We start from the raw sequence: 19719 nt of genomic DNA, 5'->3' as shown, positions 1-19719 counted from the left end.
CCAGCCATGAGCTTGCCGATGGGCTGGACCTGCCTAACGCGAGCCGAACGAACAAAACGTTCAGGTCAGGTCTTGCACGTGGGGCTCGACGCCAGGCAAGTGCAGAGATGCTCCGACTTTGGGTAGTGTGGGATGGAGGGTGCTCTGCCGTGGGCTGTCGGCAGCCCCTTCCGTACCCTTCCTCCCGAGCTGGCTCCTTGCAGGCTGTGTGTCCTTGCTGCACACGCTGCTCCAAACCAGCTCCTCCGGGGGTAAAGTCCGGAAAGTGGATGCTTGACACCTGCTGCCTGGGAAAGCCAAACAGAGCAGGGGCGGGTTAAACTGGCATGGCAGAGTGGAGAACAGGGAAGGAAGGAAGGAAGAAAGGAAGAAGGTAAATGGAGGAGAGGAGGGAAACAGAAAGGATTAGAAAATACAGGTGAGAGAGAAGAGTTAAGGAAAGGGGACAGGCTGAACGGTGTCTCCTGAGCCCATCCCCTTCCTGCCCGGGAGTTCAGGAGTGAGACTGGGCTCCCAGCGCTTGTCCCGGGGAAGCCCCCAGGATGTTCTCCATCCCAGTACCCTGCTCCCAGCCAGGCAGGCAGGACCCCGGCCAAGGTGTGCTGGGTTACAGCAGCTCACCTGGCTCCGGTGACACGCTGGCAGCTGTCAGGTGAGTGGCTTCGCCTTTCCCCGCTGGCTCACGAGCAGAAAATGAGGGTGACGCTGGCTGGATGGGGCTTTTATAGTCCTGATAAAAATAGCGCTGGCTGGCCGGTGATCGGGGGGCCGGAGAGATGTGACTGAGCAGAGACAGGCGAGAGGGCTGGGCTGGCGGCGGCGAGCCTTCTCCCCAGCACACCTGTCACAGCTCTGTGTTTGCTCAGAGCAAATATTGACCCAGGGAAGGCAGGCTGGGCAAGGGAGGCGATTAGCCCACCTAGATTAGAGGCAGAGCAGGTCTCTATGCAAACTCTCCAGGGCTGCCTTTGTTAATGGGAGCCTGATGGGCTGATAGGAGCCAGGAGCCTGGGTGCTGGGGTGGTGGGGAGGAGGAGGTGGAGGGGAGAGGAGGAGACATTCATTAACCTGCACTGGAACAACACCAGCTGTCACTTTTCCACCCACCTGCCTGGCTCACTTTGCAGCAGAGATGAGGGGAGAGCAGGGGGCCAGGGGAAGCAGGTGTGAGGATACCCTACCTGGGCAGCTCTAGAATGGCTGTGGCTTTCTTGCAGTGTTTTGGGCTGCTGAAGGGTGAGGAAGCAGTGAGGTCCCAGGGCAGAAAAACAAATCTAGTGTCTACCCCAAGCAGTCTGACACTGAGTGCCAGTGACAGCAAGGACTTCGTTGCTCCCATCCCAATCCCCCCACTCATGCCAAAAATCCCCTGGGGGCACCAGGACAATGATCACACTTCCTTTAGAGGAGTCCACAGACTTCTGAGCCAGGCAGCAAAGCAGAGCTCAACAAAACTACCTCTGCACGTTCTCTTTGGGAGTGTTCCCAGCATGGCCACACGGGCCCCGAGCCAGCTGTCCTAACGCAGCTGCAAGAACAGGATGTGTTTCACTCCATGTGCACATGCCTCCCCGTGGGTCACTGCATCCCAGAGTCACAGCACTCCTGTGTCCCAGCTGTGTCACTACCCAGCAGGGTAACCAATGCAGACACCCCCATGCTGGCCCTAAGAGCAATGCGCAGAGCCCACAGAGGCCAGGAGAAGTTTACACACACTCCTGCAGTGCCCAGCCACACTCCTCAGCCCTGACAGCCCTCTGCTGATCTCAGCCAGAGTCAGCAGGAGCTGGGCTCTCTCTCCCAGTTACTCTGGCACCCACAGCTCCTTGGATAACAGAGCATGAAGTGCAGGAGTGGTGGCAGGAGAAGCGCCTTTGTGCAAGTGCAGTGGCCTGTTTGTTTGTGTAGATGGGTGTGTTTGTGGGTGGGGAAGGGGGTAACGTTGCTTTAACCCCCACGGTGTACACCTGCAGAAATCCTGGTCCTGGGTATGCTTTGGAAACCATCACCATCGCTCCTTCCAGAGCTGGAGTGTACTTGCATGTTGCAGTAAATGGATTCCCAAATGTAAGTGGCAGATCCTTAGCAGCCACTGTCACACAACTCTTCTTCCTTGGAGACTTGATCCTCTCAGAGTCAGAGTTTTGAAAGGCAGGCTCCATTCCTCCTGCCTGCTGCTGCCTCTGCAGGCTGGCATCCCCCTGGCCTGGCACTGGGAGAAACTAGAGTGATGCCAGCCTGCTGCCCTTGCTCATCCTGGTCTTCTTTTTCAGTAGTTTTGGCAGCAAAGGAAATGCAGTACCACCAATACTCTGGGTTGAGGAACAAAGAAGAAATGTGATGTTCTCCCTTCTTTTGATACTGTAAAGGCTATGATACTTGGACTTGTGTATTTCTCCTTTCCTAGTATGTGAAATGTGCTGGACAAGACTCCCACCTCTCCCTTCCCAGCCAAGTGTTTTGGAAGGATCACCCTAATGTTTTTGCTCTTCACACACTTCAAGCTGATCAGGGCAGGACTTTTCCAGCTTTCTACTTGATACTCCGTACAGAGGGAGAAGGAGCTGATTCCAGCTAGGGAATAGTAGATTCCATGTCCCCTAACATTGCTGCCTTCTCCACACAGACACAGAGACTCGTCAAGTGGGGCTTTGCAGGAGATTCAGGCTCCCCAGGTGTGATGGGACAGCAGAGCCTTGCAGACACCATTTCAGGGAAGCCCAAGAGCAGCTTTGTTCCCTTCCCTTTATCTCCCAGACAATGGCACGATTCAGCAGGTGTTAAATGTTTTAATGGGATTCAGGATAGCTTCTGTTGCCCACCTGCCCCAAGGCCATTTCACCCCTCCCTGGGAGCCAGGAGTAACAGCCAAGAAGAAAGCGCCTGTTGTATGTTGCATTAACTGCCTGATGACTGAGTGCTCCTGATAATTCGCTCAAGGAGAGGGGGAGTCCCGTTAGCTTGCCAAGCTCATGCTCAGCCATCCTCGTGCTGGCTGTATACCTGCTGGAAGCCTGGCCTGGCCACCAACCCCAGTTCTCTGGGAACATCACCCACCTCACCAGCCAAACACCCGTGGGAAGCAGCAGGACCTGTATCTACAATATTTCTGTTGGAGAGATGTGCATTACAAATGTAGCTGTGTTGGGCAGGGGCTAAATCCAGCCCTGAAAGACAGTACAGTAAGATCCAGCTTCCTCCTGCCTGAGACTTAAATGTGGTTAACAGAAATAGGACTTCTCCCCTCTTTTGGGAGCTGAGAGCTGGGCTGTGAGTCTGGCTCTACTACAGTCCCACAGTTCATTGCCCTTGGCAGTGTGCACCAGCAAAGCCTCTTGCTAAGGGAAAAGCCCTCCCTGCCAGCTCTGCACATCTCTCCCCTCCCTTCACCTCACCATTGCCCCAAAGATCCAAGTGAGACAGGACCCCCCAGGGGAGAACATCCCCACTGTAGGCTCCACACTATGCAGAGCTCACCCCCAGCAGTATCTGGGACTGCTGCTGTCTCTCTTTGCCATTGGGACAGTGACACGGTTCAGTCACACATGAAAGTGTTTTCCAAAACCGGGGTCAGGGTTCCCAGCCTGAGAAGAGGAATCAGGAATTTCCCCAACCTGGGAAAAAAGCTGCCCCAGTGTATTTATACTTTAGGATAAGGCTAAAAGAAGAAAAGAAAAAAAGAAGAAAAGACAGCTGCTGCTGTCTTTGCTTAGTGCGCACAGAGTGGTTCTGGTTGATAGGTCTTCTCTGGTGCTTATAACAGGTGACACACCACCATCTCACAGCCCTCATCACACAGAAAGAGCTGAGAGAAGAAACATTTCTCTCACAGGTGCAGGTAGTTCTCAAATCTGTTTCTCTGACTCACCTGTTGTTTAAGGCACCATCTTCAAAATCTCTCCTACTAGAGTGATTTTTATTAAACAAATGAATTTTCCTCTAATAGTGCTCCAACAGGCAAGTACAGTGTGAGTTATGTTTTCTCCAGGTCCAGGCTGGGTGCACAGGAGAGTGGGGGGGATAGGAGCTTTAATGACAAAAAAAAAATTCTCTGCACATGTGATGGCACTTAGGCTCCCTCCATTCACTTTTGGGTGTTACACCAGACTAACACACAGCATTTCCCATGTTAACTCCTCCAGGCAGTGGATGCAGTGGTGCAGCTGCAGTGGTGCAGCCTAAAGAGCATTAGATCACACAGCAGGTAGGAGGATGGACAAACATACTGACCTTGTCTTCACTGCTCCAGGCTGCCCGTGGGCAGCTGGATTCAACCTGCATTAGGGCAATAGTGAGGCTTCTGCCCCTGCCTTTGCTATCCATTTGGTAAGTTTGTTGCAGGACTACAGAGCATCGGCAGAGAGCAAATCCTAGTGAGTAGGACCAAGAAGAATCACTCCAAGTGGACAGAACAGCCAGGCCCTGCTGCTGCCTTGAGCTGTGGAGGAAGTGTTTCAGCATTACCTGTTCAGCACTAGCCAAAGCCCAGAGAAATACAGAAAGACTGCTGTGACAGAGGAGACCAGGCATCCAGAGTATTGGGGAGGGAAGGAGAGGGTTTGCAATTCTCATGAGATGGATCCAGGACCCATGTGAAGGCCCAAGGCACTCAGGCTGGGTTCAGGAGCTGGCAGTTCCTCTGCTGTATCTGTGACAACAAGAACAGCTCAGCCCTGGGGCTGAGTAATGGTTATGCAGGCAGGGCTCCTGCACAGAGAGGAGTGCTGGGGTGAAGCTGGGTGAGCCACAGTACCCCAGGCATAGGAGGCAACTGCCCTCTGCTGAGCAGGGCAAACGCTCTCCACAGCGCCTTGTGCACAGTCTTCTTTTAGGATGCAAGGGAAGAAGATGCAGTTCTGGTCTTGGCTGGGTTCTGGCACTGGGAAACAGGGCTAGAGGGTTTGGAGAGGGACACCAAAGTTGCATCCTCACCTGAGCTGGGTGGCTGCATGAACCCCATGTCGTAGAGCCCATAGCAGTGCTGCAGAACAGGGGAGATGCTGCAAACGCAGCCCCACTGCCTGGTACAGCCGTCCTGCAGCTCCAGTCTCAGAGCAGCAGCTGGGAGCCAGCATTAGCCTGTTCGACGCTGGCCACTGGGATTTCTCACAACTCACACTGCCACCTCCCGGCTGTGAGAAACCCACTCCTTCATTGCGACACCTCTTGCAGCCTGACGGACGCCCCAGGCCAGGCCAAGGCTCAGAGCATCCCCTTCCCTAGGTGACAGCCTTGCAGTTTGAAAAGAGAAGACCTTGTCCAGGGCTCACAAACCCAGACGCACGAGTTACGTATGTTACACGCAGTGTCAGTGTCTGAAGGTCAAGTTGCTTTTATTGGGTTGCTGCATGTGCTGATGATGGTGCAGCTGCCCCCTCAGGCTGGTCACTCTAAGGGGAACCTGCAGCTGCCACTGGAGCAAGGAGGGAAGGAGGATTCAGTACCTGCATCCTACTGATGTCATCACCTCATTGCCCAGCTGTCAGTCCTTCCGCAGCTGAATTTCAAAGCAGATTCCATTCCTCTCAGCTGGTGCAGACTGAGGGTAGGGGGATTTGTCACAGAGGTTGTCCATGTGCTCCCTGTAGCATAGAGTTCTTCTCCTACAATGTGGCCAGCCATAGAAAGGAGAGATGTCATGAACTCAACATGTGGAGTTGTCAGTATTCAAATTGGTGCTGAGAACATAATCAGGACATACCTCCTCAGAGAAAGCCAGTATGGTGAGCTAAGGTCATGGTGTGGGAGGGTCCGAGTTGCTCTGAACATTACAGGGATGTAGAATGGAGGGAGCTGATGGGCTTGAAGAGCTCAAGCAGCACAGTGCCCAGCAGCTATGCTCTGGAGGGCGCGGGTCCCAGATTGGTGATTCTGAAGAAGAAGAGATTTCAACTCTGGAGACGACATCTACATCCAACAACCCTCTTTCATTAACCCTCAATCCCATTTCTCTGCTCTTCTGCCCAAGCTAGGGCAAACCCCCATGATTTCCCCTCAGCTCCAAATCTACTTCCCCCACCAGTGGCCATTTCCTTAAGCTAACTGCATCCCACATCATCTTGGACTATGAAAGCTTTGCCCCCTTTCGACTGTCAGAGGCTGTGCTTCCTGCTCCTTGACCCCTTTTCCCAAAGGACCATTCTTCTGCTGGGCTTGCCATTGCCTCAGGCCAGCTAGTCACCCATAAGGCCCTGCCCCAGAGCTGAATGAGAGTCTCAGGTCCACAGAAAGGCTGTACCGTCACCAGCTCTGCTCTGTGGCTCAGGACAGCCCAAGAAGGGGCAGAGACTTTGGGAGTGGATTCTCCCTTTTGCACAGCCAACCTTGGCATTGATTCAGCAGGGTTTCAGCTAATCCACAAAAGGGCAGGAAATGGTCTAGAAAATGGGCTGTGCTTCAGCCTGACATCTTAAGGACAGGTCCTGTACCCCACCAGAGAACAGATACACTCTGCTACCTTTGGGGAGGGTAGGGGGGTAAAGCAATGACCCTGGGCCTGGCTGTCAGCACCACCTCCCCACGGCTGGCTTCGATCAGGATATTCTGCAGTGTGTTTTCCAGCAACAGCTCCACAAGGTTCGCAACAACTGGCTGCCTAGAGGGACAGAAGTACAGCAGAGGACAGCTATCAGAAAGCAGATAAGGCAGGCTGCTTGCTGTGACTCCTGCCAGGAATCATCAGGCACAGCAGTGGAGCACACACTGTTTCCTACACACTGAGACCAATGAACCAAAGACTTGAGCAATGGGTTGCTGACCCTTGTCTCAGAACTGTCACCAGCTGGTGTCAGGCCCTGACCTCAGATAGAGGTGGGTGACTGTAGTTTTACTGGTTTCTCCTTCCAAGCTGTGCTGTAGCTGCTACTGGTGAATATGCCTGTAGCTTGTAGCAGTGTACAAGGCAGTAGCCACAGCAAATGCAAGGTGGTGAAACACTACAGTGAAAATTACAGTGTGTGCTTACCTAAAGAGGTAAGAGGCCAGGACTGCCCGAGAGTAAAGCAGACCTCATCCCCTGCCAGCATCCTGGCACTGCCCACGGCTCAACCCCAAGCAGAGTAAACTTCCTTTCCCCACAAACCACACTCAGGAGAGGGTGGCGAGATGGGCTAGCATCGACTTCCACCTAGAGAGCACAGAACACACCAGCAGAAATGCTGCTGGGCTGAAGGAGAAATGGATTTCTGGCCAAGCAGTGTGCTGCCATGGTTCTCTTGACTGTGCAGCTCTTGCCTTTTACATGTGAGCTCTTCCTCACCTACTTATCATCTTCTTTTCCCTCAACTGCTTAAGATAAAAAATCTTCCAAGACTCCAGCAATTCATTGGGAGAGGTTCCCTGACTCAGATTTTTCCTCTCTCCATCCTTCTCAAGGTCAAGATCTGTTGAAGCAGAGACCCTGGAGGGGATTCTGGAGCCCTGTCTACTGTCCTGGAGCTCTGCTGATTTTGCAGACTGGAACTGGGAGAAATACGGAATAGGCTCATCTTGGATTTTTCTCACTCTCCTTTGGAAGTGGCCATTCTCCAAGAGGCTTCTAGAAAGAGGAAAATAAAGGATGAGTTCCAGCAAATTAGCAATCTGTGTGACCCAGAGGATTATTACAAGACACCACAAAGCAGAGGAAACCACTGACTAATTTCAGTGTTTAGTCTGTCCCTTCTTGATCTCTGGGCCTAAGGGAGGCAGCAAGAGGGCCTGAACTAGTGAAATTACCTCTGTTTCCCTAGTTCTGGTTCTTTACATTTGTGCAGTTCACAAGCCAAATAGGTGTATCCCAACACAGCCTGTTTCCAAGATCACAGCAGGCAGAGACCCCTGGCTCCTGGGAACTCTGGAGACACAGGCTCAGCCCCTGGCTGGGGAGGAAGCCCCTGCCTTTGGCTGTCACTCCAGGATCCCTGAGCTCATAGTCCCCAAGAAAGCCTTTAGCAGGTTGACCCCCCATTCTGGCAATAAGAGTGTACAGATTCCTCTAGGATTAGCAGAGGGCTGGCCATGCTGCACATGTTCTCTGGAGGACAGGGGCTCCAAACCAGGTGAGGGTGAAGGGACACACACCTGATGACTCCTGCGAGTATGTCAGTCACCACCTCCAGCTCCTGTTTTGAAGCAGCAGCCAGGGACAGCCATTTGGGCTCCATGTCCGTCCTGTTTCTATACTTACTTCCATACATAAATTTGCTCTCCGAGGGCTGGGTGCTGAAAGGGCTGGGAAAGGAGGAGTTGTTCCATCAGTGGCAGCACTGCTGAATCAAAGTATCAAAGACCTGCACCCTCCTGGCACTGCAGCAGCACTTCAGGCAAGCAGTGCAGGCAAGCAGGGGAGGAGTGGGAGCTGTCATATCTGTGACAGCAGCAGGGACACTGTCATAAAAGAGGAACACTGAACTCTGACAGTTGAGGTGGGGAGAGAAACAGCTCATGTCAGCTAATGCTGGGGAAAGCAAGACACCTCCTACTTAATTCTGAGGTACTGGAGAGTAGCAGAGCAGAGCTCCAAATTCAGTGCATATCAGAGCACGGACAGCCCTGGCTCAGAGGAAGATGCCAATCCAAAAAGTTCTATCTCTTACCGGGCCAAGAAGTATCTGGGAAAATCCAAGGCAAAGTTGCTGAGAAAGTCCTCAATAGCGTAGGACCTTGCTGACACATCAAGGTGTAAGAGCAAGGGCTTGGGAGGCTCTGGTTTGACCCACACCTGGCTGGTGTCTTTGCCCAAAGGCAGCCCACTCTCAGGGTGTCCAGGTGGCTGACTGGGTGTAGAGTGGCTTTTAATAGGGGGTAATGTCTGTTGAAGAGAAAGAGATGGCAGGCATATAGCTGTTCCTTTGGCCATAAGTAGACTGGTATAGGCTTGAGCACACGCATGAAAACTGAAAGCCCAGCAACCAAAGCCACCACATCCTGAGTGTCAAAATGGTCTTAGCACTGCAATACTGCTACCAACCATAGTGGAACTCAGGTCTATTCGCTTCTCACTGCCCAGAGTATGCCAGCCCCAAGTGTCAACAGGGCTTCGGGGTCTCCCCAAGGCACTTGGGGCCGTTGTACTCCAATTCATCAGCATGGAAGCTCTTGCAAGCACACCAGCAATGTTGCGGGAGAAGTGATATACATGGATGGAATGCATTGGGAAATTGCATGAACCTGAAGAGAAACCAGGAACTGATTCCAGCCACACTACATGGGCCAACTTGGGGTTTCATTACCAGCAGTCAGGCTGGGGGAAGTTTCTTAAAGCAGCAGTCTGGAAACCTGGGCCAGGAGGACACCACCCAGATCTGGAGAAGCCCTCAGGCATCACAGGACTTCAGTGATTTTGAGACACAGCTGTCCCACCTCTTGGAATGAGGCCAGGGGCCTTCACTGCTCCTTAGACAGACATAGCAGGCTCCAAATTGTCACTAGAGGTTAAAATCCTAGAGGACTAAATGAAACTGTTTTTGCCATTCTGCAGCCATCCTTATGCTCATTCAATGAACGTCTTGACCTGCATCACTGATCACACCAAACAGCACAGGGCAGACAGTCCAAGCTAGAGGTGCCCCAAGCTGATTCCTTTACACAGAACAGTGCAGGGCATGCAAAGGCACTCCACAGGGTACCAGAAGCACTGCTACAGCCTGACTGTGGTGGCATTCCTGAGATAACAAGCTGCACCTCCTAGTTGCCTCAATCCTCTCAGGCCCAGCCTACCCTCAGCTCCCCTAAATCTCTCCACATCTTGGGTTAGCTGGTCCTCCATGAGCCCTGTCATTCCCACAGCACGTCCTGCTGATGGCTGTAGGCACTGCTGGCTCTTCCATTGGGCCAGGCAGTCCTGCAGAGCACTCACTGGAACCTTGTTTCTCACTTTCCCACCACCACTGGAAAAGCTGTCTTCCAGCAGTGCATACAGTTGTGCACTTGAGTGGAGACAGAGAACCAGGCAAATTGAGCCTTAAAGCTTTCTGTGCATTTAAACCAAGGCAGTTCCTGGCTGCAGCTTCTCCTGAGGAACAGAGCACAGCTCTTCTACAGGTGAGGGCAAAGTCTGCACCACGTTCTGCCAGGGTCCTGCTGCTCTCTGCTGTGGCACACATTCCATTGTGGCCCCAGAATGAAACCAGTACAGGTACCGATTGCCCTGCTATGTGCAACTTTTCTGCTTATTTGAAACCTTTCCCCCTTTCTCCAGTCATGGGTGCACATTTGATGCCAATTTCAGATCTCATTCACCTCAGCTGGAAAGTTACTGCCCACAGAACAAAGCCAGACAGTCTGATTCTTCTGGCTCCTCCAAACAGTCTGTGTCCCAAAGCCTTGAAGCTACAAATCCTGCTGTGCTCTCTGTCCAGACTCCCACGCTGTGATATCCAGCATCTGCCTCTTTTCTAAATCAGTCAGTTTGATTCTACTATGGGTGAGACAGGCTTGACTTACCTTGTATTTCCTGATCACAGCTGAGGATTCAGGGAGATTTTCTCTTTCAGCAGAATCTGATAATCTCTGAAAAATAACATAAAATATTAAAAACAACCCAAACAAAAAAACCCCACCAAACAAAAAAGGAAGAGGAATTACCATCTGGGAAAGATATGGAGCAGAACAAGACTTTAGGGTTTCTTTTTAATTTTGTGCCAGATGAGAGTCAATGATCTCATCCTCCCATTCTTCACTCAGGCCACATTCTTACTGCTAGCGACACATTTCTGTCCAGTGTTTATTCATGGTTAAAAATCCAACCACTGGTTTCCAGAGTCACTGGCTTTTGTTTTTGCTAAGGCTTCTCATGCACTTCCAAATTTCAGATGATTACTAGCAATTTCAGAGTTTGCAACATGATTCTTGGCTAGAAACCAAGATCTCATTTTCCACTAACCATAGATCAGCTTTGAGATCTTTAACAGATCAGAGTCTCATGTCCTCTCAGCAGCTTGCCTAGATTTTCTTAAAGAACAGTTCTTGTCAACACTGGCTGCTGTTTCTTGAGCCAAGCTAAGCTGATGAAAGGTTTTGAGAGCGCTTACCACTGAAGGTGGTGTTGGCTTCCTCTTAGTCCCAAGGTCCTTCTCTGTGATGGTGAATTCCCCAGCCTGCTGTTCCTTCTCCTTTTCCCACTCCTGCACGTCCCTCTCATACTGAGCCAGAGACTCCTGGATGTACACCTGTGAAGCAAACCATAGCTGAAGGGAGCAGGGCTAGAAAAGAGTTGCAAATAACAGTCTCTGGCTCAAGTCTATGCCTGTTTCTCCCCTTCAGGAGGTCCCAGAAAGAAACCCACTCACTTTCCATGTATTCCAGTGGCAGGAAGAGGAAAGAACAGTGGTAATTTAAGACTCAGACAGAGAAGATATACTCTCTTGCCAAAGAAAACCTGTAAAATGTCCAGGGGGACACTATTGTAAGTCTGTGCCCCTAGTAATATTAAAGTAGCAAGTGTTGCCTTTTACAGATATCGAGTCTTTGGCAACACTGAAAGCCATTTCCATTCAAACCATCACTTCTAGAAGCTAGGTTCCCCTCACAATGCCATACATTGCACAATTATACTTCATCTAGTGAGCCACAAAGCGAGGAAGATGCTTAAAGCCTCAGGAAGGATGAAGCTAAGTGTCTTCAGGAGTGAGAAGTGTGTAGCAAAAAAGGATGCCTTCAGCTGGAAGCAGCATGCAGCTGACTGATGGGGTCAGCCATTTGGGAACCACAGTAACATGCCTAGGTCATGGTAATACACAGGTACCTCTTGGGTCTCACCTCACACATCAGATTCATTCTGCACATGGAGGGAGTCCTGGTAGGTCTCAGTGTGATGAAGCAGGGGATACTCTCTCCAGGTTGCACAACCCCTGATCCTGGAGCAATCTCCAACACCTGGGTGGGTGGGGAAAACAAAATTTAAAAAAAAAAAACAGAAAAACTCCCAGAGAAGCTGTTTCACTGCCCTGGAACCTTCATGTGTGCTTCCTCTTTGCAGGAAACACACCTCTCCTTCTCAGAGATATGTGGCATGAGAGAGATGCAGTTGATACACTCTAAGAACAAACATGGCCTTTGCTGGTGGACAGAGTCCTGAGGTTTGTTATTGCATTCTGTAGTTCCAGCTTCGTGTAACCTCACCAAAGTCTTCAGATTTCCTTCTGAATTCCTGTCTTTCCCCCTATTCTAACCCTTGCCTTCACTGTACCTTTCATAATCTAGTAGAAAGCCAATTTGCTAGAACTGTCTTGAAGAAAATGGAGTCATAAGGTCCTTTCACGGCACAATAGAGATAGGCAGGAAGGCTGTAGAACAAAGAGGACTCACCTTCTCAATACATGGGGTTATCTGCCAGGTAAATACAACTGCCTTGCCCTCTGAGATATTGTTGAGAAAGACTAGTCGACCAGCTTTGGTGCAGTCTGGGACATTTCCAAGACAAATCCTATGATGGGACAAGGTGGCTGCCTGCAGGAAGCAAGGAGAAACCAGAAGGAACAGCGGGAAAGGAAGATGGGATCTAGCCACTGGAGAAGGGCATTCACACTTAGTCATCTCTAAGTTATCCAGAAATTCATATTAACCAGGTATCTTTACTGTAACAACTTGAGGGAGTGTAACCATTCTCTCATTTTTGCTCTAGTTACCTGATGACTGATTACTTTACCTCAAAAGGACAGCTCTGTTGCAGTGGGATTGAATGAACAATGAATAAGACATAACACTGGTGCTGGACAGGAGAGGATCTTAGGAGCACAGGGGACCTGTAACACTCTGATTTTCTCTGCAGCACTTGCAGTCCAGGCCTTTTCCTACTTCAGCTGAGAAATGTCTGGTGTATGCTTGTGCAAAATCCCCATCAAGCTGAATGTGAGTTTTGGGAAATTGCTCCCTAATACACTTTGGTACTAGTGTGCTACTAGTTTGTCCCATTCTCCAGGCACAGTGCAATCTCTAATTAAGTAATCATTAGAGAAAGAAACTTGATTTCAGACAAGAGCCTTGCAGAATGCCACCTTCATTGTCAGACTGAGGTAATATTCAATCATCTTCTCTTTGCTGTACTCAGGAATATAATCCCTCTGCTGGAAGCCAAAGACCACAGGGAGCTGCGGCTGGCTTCAAGGAAGGCATGCAAATACCACACAGGATGAATCCTTTACCTGCCAGGAGAATGCCTCTGCTGCTGCTGTATAACATTCATTCACTGTGCTTGGATCTGTGGGTGAGTTAAACAGCAGCTTGGACAGGCTGGCAGGCCAGCTCTGGCCAGGCCAGACAAGCTCCTGCTGAGCCAGCGGCAGGTCAAACAAGTGCATTCCTCTGCATGTGCCTGAATAGGTGACCATCCTGCAGTCAGCATTCAGGTTATGAATCATCCAAGTTTGGCTATGAAATGGTGGCAGTCAAGCCCTGACGGTATTTCAGGAGTATAGTGGTCTTTTTGAGAATGATTTAGCAAAGAAAAAGGTGTTGTAGCTGCACTGAAGAAAGGCAGCTGTGGTGGGAGGTAACTTCTAGGAAAAAATTCAGTACATGAACAAATCCTAAACCTGTTTTTGTTCTAATGGCTATGGAAGTGACAAGCTGGAAGGAAGACACCTTTCAGCTTCCACGAGTTAAGCTCTAGATGACCTGCTGGAAGGAAAACATCTTGTTCTGTCTCGTGGCAAATGGACTCTCCTGAAACACAGACTACTGCAAGATGGGGCCACTTGTATATTTCAGTCTCTTTCACACATTTCTGAACTGATCATATTGCTCATATCCCACACCTGGACTTACTTGCCCAGGTGCAGTTAGCTTGGCAGAACCTGGAGTGACTGCAGGAGACAATTGTCTGCATGTGGCAGTCTCTCCTACAGTAGTTGGATTGAAGCCTACTGCCTGGAAAGTGATCAGGGTTGACTCGCCGTCCAGGATGTGGATGGGAACATCAACCTGCCTTGGACAAGAAAGAAGTTTTAAGTCCAGAGTCATATTTGATAGAGATGTGCAATAACCTAGCATACTTGCTTATGGACTGGTCTAAATATACCACATGCATGAATAAAGACAAATCCATTCTCTTTTGCTCTTTTAGGCCTTGGCCTTTCCTGCTAGCCCAGCTAGGAAAGCTGGTTAAAGTAGTCAATTAGCCAATTACACTGTGAGATGGACAGAGACTCCCTCTTGGAGCAAATGTTGGAGTTTTAAAATTAAATTTATTTATTTTTTCCATGCATTCACCACAGACTGGGGCAATAAGCAGTGCTCCAGCTCTGGCCCGGCCTGCCTGCTGCAGCCCACGACAGAGGTCTTTGGGAAGGCTATTTCCAGAGGTCTGCAGCAGCATACACTGCAATAATAGAAGACACTGACTTCAGTCTCCTTGGTGGGAATTTTTGGAGGCCAAAAATGAACCACAAATCTGAACATATACAATTGATATCCCCAGTTACTCTTTGATCCTTGAAAAAGGATCAAAAGCCATCTTATATACTGAGATGACTCTGGTTGTGGAAGGTATCTCTTCCTGGGCAGAAAAAAATTATGAGAGAGCAATTTATCTTCTCTATTTTGAGACCAGACCAGCCACTCATTTGCTCTTAAGACTTTCTGCTTCTTGGAGGAATAGAGCTCAATTCAGTTGTAGCATGACATGGACCAACCATCAGTAAGCAACCTTAAGAATTTTAGGTCAACAACAGAATCTGTTTCTTTCAATCACGAGAAGGGTCTTACCGAGTATGTTTTAGCTTCCAGTGGTGAGAAGATCCATTCAATGTGGCCTGTTTCACCAGGGGGGATTTCTCCTCTAGGAGTTAGGCAGACAAACACAGGATGCTGAAAATTCTTCTCCCGTATCTTCACAATGTTGTCCAGCTGAACCTCAAATGTCACGGGTGTGGAGCCACCATTGTAGAGTTTATAAGTCTGAAGTGAGTCAGAAAGAGCAGTGGTTATTATACCACGTACAAGTTAAACTAGTTAACACTTCCCCAGAGGACTCTGATAAGCATTAATATTTAATTAATCAGCTTATCTCCTAACAATGAGGAGACGTCATAGTGTCAAGATTTAACAGTGAGGCTCTGATAGACTGAAGGTTTATCACCACACATGTACACTGATAACCACAGTGCCTCTACAAATGGTGCCCTGCCAATTCACACTAGGGGAAAATTAATACAAATTAGCTAAAGGGATCACAGTAAAGCGGATTACTTAAAATGTGAAAACACTAGTATTAAAGTGATCTTAATTAAATTCAGACTTGTTCATTTCCCAAGTAAATTAGGAAGAACAGAATCAAAGCTGCCTTTTTGCTGAATAAGTGTTTAAGGAAGTTAAATCAATTTACTAAAAAACTAATTAGGATTTATTTCCAGAGTGCATGGAGCAGCTAGGCAAGTGTTCACTCAGATCCAATGCAGGAGAACAAGTGAACAGGCCAACATGCCTCATAAGCATTCTGATTAGAGTGAACACCAAATATTGTCAAACGAGATGGTGAGAAATACTTTCCCTGCTGCCATTCCAACAGCTATTTCCAAACTCTGCCTAGGACTATCCTCAAAGTTCTTCTGTGATGCTTTCCTGTGGAGGCCATTCTATTTCCTGAGAATCACCTCAGACACTGCCTGTCCCTGTAGCACTAGCTCCTTCCCTATACCTGCTGCTGCATTTGGCTCCAAGATGCTCACCTGTGTGGGGGGTTGGAAGCCTCCAATGGCAATGGGTGCGAAGAAGTGCTTAGTGGTTGCGAAATGAACATACCGCTGGTCGCGTTCCACTGTCACGCAGCTGAAGGTCAGCTGCAGTGGGAAGAAATGCAGTCATTTTCTCACAGGGCCTTGGTCCCATCACTAACAACTGCACAAGGACTCGGAAGTATTTTGCAAGCTGAAGGCCACACAGTTACAGACTTAAATTGGTAATACCAGCATAGTGTGCCCTAAGAAAAAATCAAGGAGATGGAGAACCTACTCTCAAGATTTTCTCTGAAAGGTTCTCTTCTCATATCAGACTGTACTTTTGTTTCTGCTATGCCAGGCATCAGCATCAGTGCTTCTCTGTGCAAGTGTATGATAGAAATTCTTCATGAATCAGTGTCTGGACTGTGCACAGGAGAGTGTGCAGCAGTCATAGCCAAATACTTTGGAAAGACAGGATTTAGGTAAGTAATGGCCTCTTGGAAAGGACCATTTGGATGTCTTCTATAGTGCTCCGAGAATGTGTCTAACAGTCCAAAAGCTGCAAGAATATCCCAGCTGAATTTTAAGTGATCAAGTCATGATCAGCAGTATCCTGTTAGCAAAGCAGCTGCCAGGCACTCCAAGCTAAGTGGAGAGATTTATAGAGCTACTTTATAGAAAGTATTTTGCATTCACACAGGTGCCTGCATTTTGAAAAAACTGCAATCAGGCTGAAGATGGACTGATGATGCACTATTTCCCGCAGGATCACACCAAAGCACCCCTGAGCTCTCTGCTTTGGGGTAGAGGCTGCAAAGCAGTCACCTAGTAAGCAATGTCTCTGCATGGGTCAACGGGAGACAAGTTGCTGCAATTCACAGTAAATTAAGCCTGAAGAATGGCTATTTTTCAAATGCATGTGTAGAAAACAGAGAATGTTTGCAAAGATAGACACCTGCAGGAGATACTGTATAAGCTGCTTTAAAAAGAGCAGAGAATGACAATTCCTTTTAAACAACCCATTCTGGTTCAGATCTATAAGCAAAATGAGGAGGGAGAAAGGACTAGAAATACAATGCTAACAGGATCGCACATGGAATCTTTTCAAAGCACTACATGAGCATTCAGCCTCCTGAGAACCACAGCATGCCAGATGAAGTGAAAGTGGGAGGAAGACAAAAGCTGATGCTTTCAAACATCACGGGAAAAAGGGACAGGAACTTTCCTGAGTTTTGGGAGTGAAATGCCCATTTATATAACTTCGGTCAAAAAGCCACCTTGGATTCCAACAGGCCAGAACTGTTGAGGAAAAACTGTCATCAGCTTCCATTTGACACAGGATATGACATTTAGAGGATTATCAGTTAAAGAGAAACCAATGAAGAAGAGTGAAGACCTGCTGCAATCAATTCTCCTTCTAGAGTGCTTCATCCCATAGTGGAGACTTAAGAGCATAAGAGGGATGCCAGGGGATGCCAGATTCCCTGGAGAGGAGAGCTGCCTGGAGAACACATGCTGCAGGTGATAACATCTCACAATACCTAAATAGCAGCTATGAAGTGAAATGCAAACACTTGCAGTTTATAAAACCTATGTGCTCAGGGATTCTCCTTGGGATCCAGCCCTTCTCTCCAGGGAGTTCTGCAAACCAGCCTACCTCATCCTGAAGAACCAGCAGCTGGCTGAGTTTTTCCTACTAAAACTGCTGAGGGCTGCAAATTCTGCCTGGCCAAACAATCTCAAAGCTCTGAGAACAAGCAGTCTTACAGGTGGAGAGGCAAAGGACAATATGTGAGAGCATTAAGCAGTGGGAAGTCTTGATTCCCTACTGCACAAGGAATTGGGTAACACACAAGTCCCACATATGTCTCCTCCTACAACCAGAAGAAATTGACAATGGGAAATCAGACTGGGTCCTTCAGAGCATCTATAAATCATCAGAGAACTGAAAACTGGCCACCGAATGGGGAAGGAGTAACAGAAAAGGAGCTTCTTCTGAAAATGAGGTAGACGGGTTCTGTTGAGCAAACAGAGGAGCAGGAAGTCAAAATCTATCCACGTGGGTAAAGTCATCACAGAAGTGAATTTAAACCCAAAGAAAAAACAGGCATTGGCTAACATCACTGCTCTGAAGCCAAGTAATTTGGAATTGGACCAAGCAATACCCCAGCCCAATGGTCTCCTCCCCTGCTTATTGTTGCTTTCTGAAATTTCCAAAGCTTAACTTTTGGGGTGACATTACAGCATTTACTTCCCTTAAGGTTAGCATATGTTCTGCACATTTCACCAGAATCACAGGTGAGGATTTGCTCAGCCCTGGCATGTGAGCACATTTAGGGCAGTCTTTGCCATAGGGGCTGGCATATCTGTGTACTTCATGCCATGACTGCAAGAAAAGAAAGCACACTATGTTCAGTCCCTCAGCTGCCCTTTTTGCAGAAGAAGCCTCTTCCACTCCTAGTTTCTGATATCAGCAGCTCAGTACTGGCACTGCATCTCTGCAGGTTGCAACCACCTGCACTGCTCCATGTCTCTGAACTGGCTGCTACAGCTCCTGTTGCTAGAGCTCAAATGCACCAAGGGATGTTTTCATCCCCCAGGGCCTCCCATGCTTTTCCAGCCCCTTCTGCAGTGACAGCATGAGGCAGGGTGGTAGCCACCAAAGCCACTGACTATGTAGCAAGAGAGGATGTATGCCCTATAGGCTTCTGGTGTTCCAAAGCCTCTTCCCTCACTGGCCAGCTGGTGAAAGCTCACAGCCACTCTCAGGATTGTGCCAGGCAGGCAGAGCACAGGGAGCCTGTCCAAGGGCTTTGAGGGAAGGCACAGTTAAGCCACTGTTTGAACAGCTTGGTCAAAGGGTTGGATTTTCAGCTGACAACAGTCCTGAAAGAAAAGAAAAATAAAAGAGATATGTGAACACAATGGTCTCATAGGAAACTTCAGAGACAGACAGGAAGGCTCAGCCGGGCATGAGTGGTGCCTGGCAGAGCACAAGGTGACTTTGACTCTAACTGACAGTTTGAAAGAGGGGGGGAGAGAAAAATTAGTTCCGAGCCTGAGGAAATGCCCAGGGAAAACACGCCCCAGATCAGCTCTGGGATGATTTAGGAAGCAGTGAAGCAGGAAGAATGAGTAAGAATCTCCTCTATCATTGGCAGAAGAAATAAGGGGGTGGACAAAGACTGAAGCCAACCAGGAACCCAGGGAGTACCTTCTGGGCTTGGGGAAGCAGCTGACCCCATAGCCCCAGAGCTGGAAGATGCTCTGACACCCTGTGCATTCCCAAACTACCATCAGAGCGGATGGTATATTTGGAGAAAAGCATGTTCCAGCGGGGGTTGAAAAGTATAGAGAGCTGATGAGATGGAAAGATTCGGGAAGGCTGCATATGAGAGAAGTAGGATCAGCTGCAGATCTGAACTCCAAGAACACTGCATGGAAGAACTCACAGTGAGGCAGATGAAATGAGAGAAAGCATGCACAGAAATCCTGACCATGAGTTACACCAGAGTATGGAAAACATGCAGGGACTGTAAAACCTGGGAAGTCTGTTTTGGACTTGGAGTTGTCTTGAAGGAAGAAGCAATTCTGCACTAACACCACTACTAAAATACAAAGGTTAATAATAAGTAGTTATAGTCCTCTTGTTGAAGAACCCAGCAGTTGCAACATCCAAGGACCATTCTGCCAGTGCACTGCCCACATCACACTGTGCTGGAACCACAAGTTTGTCAGAACATTGGTTTTATGTTTCTGCTTGACCCTCTGTTACTGCCTGGCTAGGGCAAATTCCAGGGGAAGGCCACAGCCCCCTGTACACTATGCAGCTTCTGGGGTAAACACCTCTTAATTCAGTTCCTACCTGCTGTTGTTCTGCAAATGGAAGGAAGGGACACCTGCTATCTTACCAGAATCTCATGGCCAGAGGAAATCTTCAGCAGGACAGGGAGGCGATCAGTGCCAATGAAATCGTGTCTAACAGTGAAAGAGGAGAGAGAGGAAAACAGTAGAAATCCACCTTGTACCCAGGATGAAAGAATCAGTCACACAAAACATTAGAGACAATTCACTTCCCAGC

At 48.9% G+C, this 19719-nt stretch overlaps 1 protein-coding gene across 8 annotated transcripts in view; it reads right to left on the bottom strand.

The window, feature by feature from the left end:
• Positions 1–5308: 5308 nt before the first annotated feature.
• The window catches only part of CFAP65 (cilia and flagella associated protein 65), a 31954-nt gene continuing 17543 nt past the window's right edge, over positions 5309–19719 (bottom strand). For 6 of the 8 annotated variants that reach the window (XM_085066749.1, XM_085066751.1, XM_085066748.1 and 3 more), the window contains 14 exons: positions 19550–19616; positions 15648–15758; positions 14686–14877; positions 13747–13902; positions 12289–12429; positions 11740–11856; positions 11013–11150; positions 10426–10491; positions 8577–8791; positions 8062–8211; positions 7259–7537; positions 6458–6595; positions 5702–5871; positions 5309–5603 (listed from right to left, as the gene is read on the bottom strand). In XM_085066749.1, the coding sequence (XP_084922875.1) occupies positions 5835–5871; positions 6458–6595; positions 7259–7537; positions 8062–8211; positions 8577–8791; positions 10426–10491; positions 11013–11150; positions 11740–11856; positions 12289–12429; positions 13747–13902; positions 14686–14877; positions 15648–15758; positions 19550–19616 (1807 nt within the window). In that variant the 3' untranslated portion in view covers positions 5309–5603; positions 5702–5834. The remainder of the gene's footprint in view (positions 5604–5701; positions 5872–6457; positions 6596–7258; positions 7538–8061; positions 8212–8576; positions 8792–10425; positions 10492–11012; positions 11151–11739; positions 11857–12288; positions 12430–13746; positions 13903–14685; positions 14878–15647; positions 15759–19549; positions 19617–19719) is intronic. The other 2 variants (XM_085066750.1, XM_085066756.1) reach the window with 2 other exon arrangements.

This window comes from Lichenostomus cassidix, chromosome 7, assembly GCF_008360975.1.
Source record: "Lichenostomus cassidix isolate B80296 chromosome 7, HeHo_3.0, whole genome shotgun sequence".
NCBI classification, from domain to species: domain Eukaryota; kingdom Metazoa; phylum Chordata; class Aves; order Passeriformes; family Meliphagidae; genus Lichenostomus; species Lichenostomus cassidix.
Note: the sequence above shows the minus strand (reverse complement) of the source record. Positions and strands in the feature narration are given on the sequence as shown.